The sequence below is a fragment of the Lepidochelys kempii genome, chromosome 24 (genome assembly GCF_965140285.1).
Source record: "Lepidochelys kempii isolate rLepKem1 chromosome 24, rLepKem1.hap1, whole genome shotgun sequence".
Taxonomy (NCBI): Eukaryota; Metazoa; Chordata; order Testudines; family Cheloniidae; genus Lepidochelys; species Lepidochelys kempii.
Window position 1 is genome coordinate 13,988,543 of NC_136403.1, and position 10,933 is coordinate 13,999,475.

The 10,933-nt window shown below is 49.0% G+C and overlaps 1 protein-coding gene across 1 annotated transcript in view; it reads right to left on the bottom strand.

Moving 5' to 3' along the window:
- Positions 1–9,794, bottom strand: part of LOC140902934 (IgGFc-binding protein) — a 65,768-nt gene extending 55,974 nt beyond the window's left edge. Inside the window, exon 1 of the mRNA XM_078850400.1 lies at positions 9,623–9,794. Coding sequence (XP_078706526.1) covers positions 9,623–9,794 — 172 coding nt within the window. The remainder of the gene's footprint in view (positions 1–9,622) is intronic.
- Between the last annotated feature and the right edge of the window lie 1,139 nt (positions 9,795–10,933).

Consider the following 10,933-nt stretch of genomic DNA (forward strand, 5'->3'; position numbering starts at 1 on the left):
ACTCAAGAAAGAGATCTTGGAGTCATAATGGACAGTTCTCTGAAAATGCCCACTCAATGTGCAGAGGCAGTCAAAAAAGAGAACAGAACATTGGGAATCATTAAGAAAGGGATAGATAATAAGATAGAAAATATCATATTGCTTCTATATACATACATGGTACACCCACGTCTTGAATACTGCATGCAGATGTAGTCTCACCATCTCAAAAAAGATATATTGGAATTGGAAGCGGTTCAGAAAAGGGCAACAAAAATTATTAGGGGTGTGGAACAGCTTCCATATGAGAAGAGATTAATAAGACTGGGACTTTTCAACTTGGAAAAGAGACGACTAAGAGAGGAAATGATTGAGGTCTATAAAATCAAGACTGGTGTGAAGAAAGTAAATAAGGAAGTGTTATTTACATCTTCTCATAACACAAGAATTAGGGGTCACCATATGAAATCAATAGGCAGCAGGTTTAAAGCAAACAAAAGAAAGTATTTTTTCACACAACGCACAGTCAGTCTGTGGAACTCTTTGCCAGAGGATCTTGTAAAGGCCAAGACTACAACAGGGTTTAAAAAAGAACTAGATACATTAATGGAGGACAGGTCCATCCATGGCTATTAGCCAGGATGGGCAAGGATGGTGTCCCTAGCCTCTGTTTGCCAGAAGCTGGGAATGGGCGACAGGGGATGGATCACTTGATGATTACCTGTTCTGTTCATTCCCACTGGGGCACCTGGCATTGGCCACTGTCGGAAGACAGGATACTGAGCTAGATGGACCTTTGGTCTGACCCAGAATGGCCACTCTTATGTTCTTATGTTCACAATGATACATAAACTTATTTAATTAGGTTTGCCCAGGATATTGCAGGAAATTGCCCTTGCCACAGTCAATAAATGTACTTACTGAATAAGAGTTCTGTGAAGCTCAGAAGCTTGTCTCTTCCACCAACAGAAGTTGGTCCAATAATATATATCACCTCACCTACCTTGTCTCTCTTGCAGTCAGTAAATGAGGAAGGGGAATGGCCAGAGATAAAGAGGGTGAAAACATTACAAAGTTCCCTGTGGAGTGCTGGTCTCTGCTGCTGTTGGAGGAGTTTTTGGACAGACTCTCCAATAAGTAACTCCTATTTCTCATATAATGTGGCTTGTTGGTAATTTTCAAAACGCTTCACAATCGTTGATGTGTTTATCCTCATAACCTGTGAGACAGGGCAGTGCCCTATTATCCCCACCAGAACAAATTACCTAGAGTTTGTGGAATCTCCATCATTGGAGGTTTATAAGAACAGATTAGACACACATCTGTCAGGGATGGTCTAAGTAATATTTAATCCTGCCTCAGTGCAGGGGACTGGATTAGATGACCTAGCAAAGTTCCTGTCCCTCATACGAGGGGGAAACTGAGGTGCAACACGGCTAAGTGACTTGTCTAAATCATGCAGGAAGTCTATGAAAAAGCAGGGAACTGTACCAAGGTCTCCACAAACCTAAGCCACTGCCTTAACCACTGGACAAGCCTTCCCCTATCCATGCTGTCCCCCAGTGTCTTCTGTCCCAGAGCAAACAGGAACACAGAGCGCTGTGGAATCTCACAGGTCCTGGGTGGTCCAGAGTGGTTGGTCAGTTCTAGGGAGAAGGGGAGGGGTAACCCCAACTGGATCTCCCACCTACCCCCTATAGTGCATCTGTAACCCACTGATGAGTGTGAGCTACAGACCTCACTCTATGCCATGCTCTACAGGCTATGAGTCTCTTATAGCCACCCACCACTGAACTCTGACTCTGGAGCTAAAGCTGTTGCAGGTCATGCTTTTCCCTCCTGAGGTTCCCATGTCAGCTCCCAGGATGTTGGCCCATCACACAGCCCGGACCTGCTTATCTTATCAGCTGCTATTTGAGCAGGGTGTCTCCCTGTCTCTCATGAAATGTTTGCCCAGCCAAATGGTGACTTGTGCCATAAAAAGCATGTTTATTACTCCACTGGTATGTTGCCTGGCGGTGCAACACCTCGCTCAGGGGATCTCTGCTCCAGCAATGGGGTGGGTGATTCTGTAGGGGGTGCTATGTAATGCATTCCCTGCACAAGCAACGGTGGGTGGCTGCTGCTGTTCTGGGTGTTGTCATCCTGTAATAGGGTTGTCAATTTTCTAATTTCTGAAAACCGGACCCCCACCCTCCCACCCCACATCTTCCCCCTAGGCTCCACTCCTCGCCAAGGTTTTTCCCCAGGTCCTGCCCATGCTCTGCCTCTTACCTTAGGCCCTGCCCCTGCTCCACCTCTTCCGTTGGGGCCCCACCCCTGCTTGCTCCTCTTGCCCCCCATCATTCACTGCTCTCTCCCCTCAACTCCAGCATGAGCAGCCCCAAGGGACTTGCAAGCCTCAGCTCCAGCAGGCTGCCTCATAGTGCAGGTCAAAAGAGCACTGTGGATGCACAGGAGCAACCAGGCAGCCCCCACATATGCAGTCCTATTGGCCTGACTGGAGCTTTCGCCCCACCACGGCGCATATGGAGCTAGGATGTGGCCCTCCTGCATGGCAGCCTCCCAGCTCCCTCTGCACTGCCTTCCCAGCAACCCCCTTCACAGCCCGCTCAAGCCCTTCCTGCCCTGGAGCTGCCTGAGAGCACAGCCGGGAGAAGCACTGGCTGGCTGGGCGAGCCCAGAGGTGACAGTACCGGGGTGAATCGGCTTCCCAAGGTGCAATTTAAAGGGCCTGCGGCTCCCAGCAGCGGCTGGAGCCCCCGGCCCTTTAAATTGCTGCCAGAACCCCCCTGCCGGAGCCCTGGGGTAGCGGTGGCGGGGCTGGGGTGGCGATTTATAGGGCCTGGGGCGGTAGGGGCAGCCAAGCCCTGGGCCCTTTAAATCGTCCCCGGAGCCCCGCCACCATTTCCCCAGGGCTCCGGCGGGCTCCGGGGATGATTTAAAGATCCCGGGGCGGTAGTGGCGACCGGAGCCCCGTCCCCGGAACCCTGCTGCCGGAGCCCCGGGGAAGCGGCGGTGGGGCTCTGGGGATGATTTAAAGGGCCCAGGGCTCCGGCCGCCGCTACCGCTCAGGGCCCTTTAAACCACTGCCAGAGGCCCCGGCTGCTGCTGTTATCCCCCGGGGAGGGGGAAGGAGGCACTTGCCGGCACAGGGTGGGCCGGGGCTGGTTCTGACCTCCCCCAGCCCCACCCCTTCCGCCCGAGGCCCCACCGGCCCCAGCCCAGCCACGTACCATTAAGTCCCAAGACTTACTTTCACCCCTGGGCGAGCCCGAGTTCCTTCCCTCCCAGGGAACGTGCCATACCCACTGGGAATCCCGTACCCTGCTCGGCATGGGCTCCCGCACTGTCCTGTCACAGTCCCGCAAACCGTGCTCCTCAAAAGGCCGCCCAAGCCAGTGCATGTGTGCTGCTGCGGGAGCCACCTCTTCAGGGCTGGGTGACAAGCTGCACTTTCTGCACCACATCCTCCCACCCAGCCACGGTAAGTGGACTTTTAGTGTCTGGCCAGTACACCCATCCATCCTTACACAGCCCTCTAGCCAGCTATTCCTATACACCGTCTCTATTTATCCATCCTTCCCCTCATTCAGTTAAGTCCAAAGCTGACTGCAAAGAGTTACAAAGGGATCTCACAAAACTGGGTGAGTGGGCAGTAAAATGGCTGATGAAATTCAGTGTTGATGACTGCTAAGTAATGCACTTTAGAAAACGTAATCCCAACTATACATACAAAATGATGGGTTTCAGAGTAGCAGCCGTGTTAGTCTGTATTCGCAAAAAGGAAAGGAGGACTTGTGGCACCTTAGAGACTAACCAATTTATTTGAGCATGAGCTTTCGTGAGCTACAGCTCACTTCATCGGATGCATACTATGGAAAGTGTAGAAGATCTTTTTATAGACACACAAAGCATGAAAAAATACCTCCTCCCACCCCACTCTCCTGCTGGTAATAGCTTGTCTAAAGTGATCACTCTCCTTACAATGTGTATGATAATCAAGTTGGGCCATTTCCAGCACAAACCCAGGTTTTCTCATCCCCCCCCCCCACACACACACACACACACAAACTCACTCTCCTGCTGGTAATAGCTTATCCAAAGTGACCACTCTCCTTACAGTGTGTATGATAATCAAAGTGGGCCATTTCCAGCACAAATCCAGGGTTTAACAAGAACGTCCGAGGGGGGGGCGGGTAGGAAAAAACAAGGGGAAATAGGTTACCTTGCATAATGACTTAGCCACTCCCAGTCTCCTTTCAAGCCTAAGTTAATTGTATCCAATTTGCAAATGAATTCCAATTCAACAGTTTCTCGCTGGAGTCTGGATTTGAAGTTTTTTTGTTTTAAGATAGCGACCTTCATGTCTGTGATTGCGTGACCAGAGAGATTGAAGTGTTCTCTGACTGGTTTATGAATGTTATAATTCTTGACATCTGATTTGTGTCCATTTATTCTTTTATGTAGAGACTGTCCAGTTTGACCAATGTACATGGCATAGGGGCATTGCTGGCACATACCTTCAGATCAGCAGCACTGCTATGGGTACCCGCATGGCCCCACAGTATGCCAACATTTTTATGACTGACTTAGAACAATGCTTCCTCAGCTCTCGTCCCCTAACGCCCCTACTCTACTTGCGCTATATTGATGACATCTTCATCATCTGGACCCATGGAAAAGAAGCCCTTGAGGAATTCCACCATGATTTCAACAATTTCCATCCCACCATCAACCTCAGCCTGGTCCAGTCCACACAAGAGATCCACTTCCTGGACACTACAGTGCTAATAAACGATGGTCATATAAACACCACCCTATACCGGAAACCTACTGACCGCTATTCCTACCTACATGCCTCCAGCTTTCACCCTGACCACACCACACGATCCATCGTCTACAGCCAAGCTCTGCAATACAACCGCATTTGCTTCAACACCTCAGACAGAGACAAACACCTACAAGAGCTCTATCAAGCATTCTTACAACTACAATACCCACCTGCAGAAGTGAAGAAACAGATTGATAGAGCCAGAAGGGTTCCCAGAAGTCTCCTACTACAGGACAGGCCTAACAAAGAAAATAACAGAACGCCACTAGCCGTCACCTTCAGCCCCCAACTAAAACCCCTCCAACGCATTATTAAGGATCTACAACCTATCCTGAAGGATGACCCAACACTCTCACAAATCTTGGGAGACAGGCCAGTCCTTGCCTACAGACAGCCCCCCAACCTGAAGCAAATACTCACCAGCAACCACATACCATACAACAGAACCACTAACCCAGGAACCTATCCTTGCAACAAAGCCTGTTGCCAACTGTGCCCACATATCTATTCAGGGGACACCATCACAGGGCCTAATCACATCAGCCACACTATCAGAGGCTCGTTCACCTGCACATCCACCAATGTGATATATGCCATCATGTGCCAGCAATGCCCCTCTGCCATGTACATTGGGCAAACTGGACAGTCTCGACATAAAAGAGTAAATGGACACAAATCAGATGTCAAGAATTATAACATTCATAAACCAGTCGGAGAACACTTCAATCTCTCTGGTCACGCGATTAACTTAGGCTTGAATAGAGACTGGGAGTGGCAAAGTCATTATGCAAAGTAACCTATTTCCCCTTGTTTTTTCCTACCCCACCCCCCCCCCCGACGTTCTTGTTAAACCCTGGGTTTGTGCTGGAAATGGCCCACCTTGATTATCATACACATTGTAAGGAGAGTGGTCACTTTAGATAAGCTATTACCAGCAGGAGAGTGGGTTTGTCGAGGGGGGGGGGGAGTGAGAAAACCTGGATTTGTGCTGAAAATGGCCCAACTTGATTATCATACACATTGTAAGGAGAGTGATCACTTTAGATAAACTATTACCAGCAGGAGAGTGGGGTGGGAGGAGGTATTGTTTCATGCTTTGTGTGTATATAAAAAGATCTTCTACACTTTCCACAGTATGCATCCGATGAAGTGAGCTGTAGCTCACGAAAGCTTATGCTCAAATAAATTGGTTAGTCTCTAAGGTGCCACAAGTACTCCTTTTTTTTATACAAAATGATGGGATCTAAATTAGCTGTTACTACTCAGGAAAGAGATCTTGGAGTCATTGTGGGTAGTTCTCTGAAAACATCTACTCACATACAGCAGCAGCCAAAAAAGCTAACAGCACATTAGGAACCACTGGGAAAGGGATAAATAGTAAGACAGTAAGTAGAATCATAGAATCATAGAATATCAGAGTTGGAAGGGACCTCAGGAGGTCATCTAGTCCAACCCCCTGCCCAGAGCAGGACCAATCCCCAACTAAATCATCCCAGCCAGGGCTTTGTCAAGCCTGACCTTAAAAACTTCTAAGGGTATGTCTACACTACGAACTTAGGTCAAATGTATAGAAGTCGGTTTTCAATTAAGGTGAGCTATTATCAGCAGGAGAAAAAAACCTTTTGTAGTGATAATCAGGATGGCACATCTCCAACGGTTGATTATCACTACAAAAGGTTTTTTTCTCCCCTGATAATAGCTCACCTTAATTGATCACTCTGGTTATAGTGTGTTTGGCAACACCCATTGTTTCATGTTCTCTGTGTGTATACACACATCTCACGACTGTATTTTCCACTGCATGCGTCCGATGAAGTGGGTTTTAGCCCACGAAAGCTTATGCTCAAATAAATTTTTTAGTCTGTAAGGTGCCACAAGTCCTCCTCATTCTTTTTGCTGTTCTTTAATTTGTTTTTGTCAAAATTTAAATCAACTCTTAGGTGATGGGCTAAGATTGGTGGAAAATATTATTTTGTTAAAATGAGTGATTAAGGTATAGCTAAGCAGGACTCAAGTTTCATTATAAAAACAAGGGTCCAAAAGGAAGTTTTTTGGGAACTCACTCCAGGACACAACCCAATCAGAGCTGCCAGATGTCAACACCCTGCCAACCATATTATGCAGAAGCTGGAGTCCCCAGATGATCTAATCATGACTGGTATTCAAGAAAAGTTTGTCTGCCTTATTGGGAGTGGTGACCATTGTATGTTTAACAGGCATATTCTGGTTTGGTAACTGTTAATAAATAGATGTTAAGGGTATTACTGTGTAAGGCTCTTTCACTGGTAAAAGGTCCCTCAACCCCCGAGAAGGTTACACACTGAGCCCAGGACAGGTAAGGTTTGGGACTTAAATTGACTGGGTTTCGCCCCATGCCCAGGACAGGAGAGGGTGGAGTGCCTAAATTAACTGGGTTAGGCCTTGAGCCCGAGGTAGGGTAAAGGTCGGGTGCTCTAGATTCTGCGGTTAACAACAGGTCCTGGACTATATAGATCTCTGCTATGTTCCTGTCTGGCAATTCCTGCACTTCTTTGTGTGATAGCAGATAAAACTCTCTATGGTGCTCTTGTGCTAGTCTACACACTGGTGGAAATAGCAGCAGGGTCCAGAACAGGAGAGAGAAGACCAGCCAGATGGTCTCTAGACATCACTAAAAGAAAAATGGATGAAAAGAGTTAGCCAGCCTGCTTCAGGATGGAAATTCCACATCTTTGTGCAACATGAACCCTTTACAATTCACTTCTAGAGATTGCAAGGCCAGCAGGGGACATTAGACTATCCAGTCGGACCTCCTGGATAACACAGGCCAGAGAATTTTGCCTCATAATTCATGCAGCGGAGAGAATTGTTCTTTCTTGTTACAAAGTTGACCTGACATGGTTGAATTATAGTGTATCTTTTATAAAGACTTTCAGTCTTGATTGGCAGTTTCCAAGTGACAGCAAGTCTACTCAGCCCTGTGGGATGCTGTTCCAAAAACTAATCGCCCACGCTGTGAAAAATGCGTCTTATTTAGAACCAGAATTTTTCTAATTTCAGTTTCCAGCCACTGAATTTTGCTCTGCTGCATTAAAGAGGCTTTTGGTGGAGTTAGTTGAAAGATGATTCCCCCCCCACGCCCCGCACGCACACACGCACACACAAATATTTGGTGGAAATTTTTGATTTTCTTTCATCAGAAAATTAAAGGCCACCCCACCCCACCCCACCCCACATTGATTTTTCTTCTTTTCAGCAGATTTTAGCAAAAACATTTTCAGCATTTCTCTGCCGAAAATGTGCATGGAGGGTTGTTACGATGACATGATAACATGAGAGGGAGTGAGAGCAAGAGAAAGAGAGAGAAAGGGTAGGTACTGCCCAGGGTTTATAAAACTAGCCATTGAAGCATCCCACCCACGGAGAGTCACTGCTCTGCTCTGTTTGAACAAGCAACATCTGCGGAGCCACTCACCACCCAGAGAAGAGATCTGGTGGGTTAGAGCAGTGGGGGCTGGGAGTCAGGACTCCTGGGTTCTACCCCCAGCTCTGGGAGGAGGAGTGGTCTGGATTTCAGACTTTGCTGCTACATCGCTATTCATCTGTGCACAAATCACATCACCTGTTCAGACCCAAAAACTCCCCTCCAGGGCATTTAGGAGGCTGGATTCCCTATGTTCGAGCTGCCCAGATCAGACTCGGGTGAATGAGCTTCCTGCACCTGTACCTCAGGCTGTTCTAACGTGGCCCCTTCTTACCCAGGTCATCTTGTTCCTTCCCATAGCAGAAAATGTGGACACAAGAACAAATGGCTATAAACTGGCCATCAGGAAGTTTAGACTTGAAATTAGATGAAGGTTTCTCACCATTTTAGCCTGCAGAAGAGAAGAATGAGGGGGGATTTGATAGCTGCTTTCAACTACCTGAGAGGTGGTTCCAGAGAGGATGGTTCTAGACTATTCTCAGTGGTGGAAGAGGACAGGACAAGGAGTAATGGTCTCAAGTTGCAGTGGGGGAGGTTTAGGTTGGATATTAGGAAAAATTTTTTCACTAAGAGGGTGGTGAAACACTGGAATGCGTTGCCTAGGGAGGTGGTGGAATCTCCTTCCTTAGAAGTTTTTAAGGTCAGGCTTGACAAAGCCCTGGCTGGGATGATTTAATTGGGGTTGGTCCCGCTTTGAGCAGGGGGTTGGACTAGATGACCTTCTGGGGTCCCTTCCAACCCTGATATTCTATGATTCTATGATTCTATGATCAGAGGAGTGAAGTTCTGGAACAGCCTTCCAAGGGGAGGAGTGGGGGCAAAAGACCTATCTGGCTTCAAGACTAAGCTTGATAAGTTTATGGAGGGGATGGTATGATGGGATAGCCTAATTGTGGCAGTTAATTGATCTTTGACTATTAGAGGTAAATATGCCCAATGGCCTGTGATGGGACACTAGATAGGGTGGGATCTGAGTTACTACAAAGAATTCTTTCCTGGGTGTCTGGCTGGTGAGTCTTGCCCACATGCTCAGGATTTAGCTGATCGCCATATTTGGGGTCGGGAAGGAATTTTCCTCCAGGGCAGATTGGAAGAGGCCCTGGAGGTTTTTCGCCTTCCTCTGGAGGTCAGGGGTCACTTGCTGGAGGATTCTCTGCTTCTTGAAGTCTTTAAACCACAATTTGAGGACTTCAATAGCTCAGATACAGGTCAGGGGTTTGTTCCAGGAGTGGGTGGGTGAGATTCTGTAGCCTGCGTTGTGTGGGAGGTCAGACTAGAGGATCGTAATGGTCCCTTCTGACCTTAAAGTCTATGATTCTATGATTCATTGCTCCCAGCCTCCAGACCATCCCCACTGCCCTCTCTGATGTCCACCACCACCTTGAACCAATAGGCGTCTCTGTCGTCGCAGAGCAAAGCCACCTCATAGGCCCTGCTGCAGAGGGCTTCCCCAGTGGCGCCATCAAAGGAGGTGAGCCAGGCTCCTGGGGCCAGCATGCACTGACCTTCCCACTTCATGCAGCCGTGCACCTGTCCTGGAGCATGCAGGCCTATCTGGCACAGCAGTTATGTTCCTCTCAGATGAGCCCACCTGCAACGTAGCAGGTGCATTTCTCAGGGCAGTCACTGGACATAACGCTCTCCACAGCCTGAAGGGAAATTCTCAGACAAACTACGTCATGAACACAATGAGAACAGCCACGGGATGGGCAGCAACTGACCATCGGCTATCACTATTGTTACAAGCGTTTGTACTTCAGTGCCCTCCAAGGCCACCACCTAGATCTGGGCCTCACAACGCTTGGTGCTGCACAAAGTGAGAGACAGTCCGTGCCCTGAAGAGCTCAGAATCTGAAAGTGGGAGAGGAAACCGAGGCACAAAGTGGGGAAGCAGTTTTCCCAGTGTCACACAACAGATTGGTGAAACAGGCTGTGTTGCCACCACGCTGGCCTTGCTGCACCTTCACTGGACATTTGTGGGTGTACCTCAGGGGGAAAAGCCCAAACCCCTGACTGATATTGCTATGCCAGTGTTAGTTTTAAGTGAAGACTTGGCCACAGCTGGGAAAGGAGCCCACAGGTGCAGGTTGCTTCCTACAATCGTCTGGGTCTGTCTCACTGAATCAATTCCCTGCAAATGCAGGGACCTCGACCAGTGGTTGCACCCCAGTGTCCCCGGCTCTCTGCCAGTGGCACAGAGCAGCTTAGTCTCCAGAGGGCTGCAATAATTGAGTCTACTGTAACTGGGTCAGGTTTAGCAGCCTCTGATGTTCGGGGGAGAAACAAGATGAAGCCCTAATTCCCGGTGCCCCCAGTAGGGCTGAAGCCCGGAGGTGCAGGGCTGAAGCCCCAATCCCTGACGTCCCCCGGGAGGCATGGGGCTGAATCTCGAAGCCCCGAGCCCTGGTGCTCCCTGGGGGGCAAAAGCCCTGAGCCCGTGGGCAGAGCTGGGGACATGGAGGGCATTGCCCCCCTCAGAAACCACAGTGCAAGAGCATGGCAGTCGCGATGGCAGCTCCACACCTCCCGCCTCATCTCCTCTCCCTGCCCCCGGCCAGGTTGGAGGTGGGAAGCCGGAGCCGGGCAGTGCCGGGCAGCTGCTGCTCTGGCTGGTGCCATGGAGCAGCCCGCAGCAGCGTTCCTTCCTCCCCTGCTGG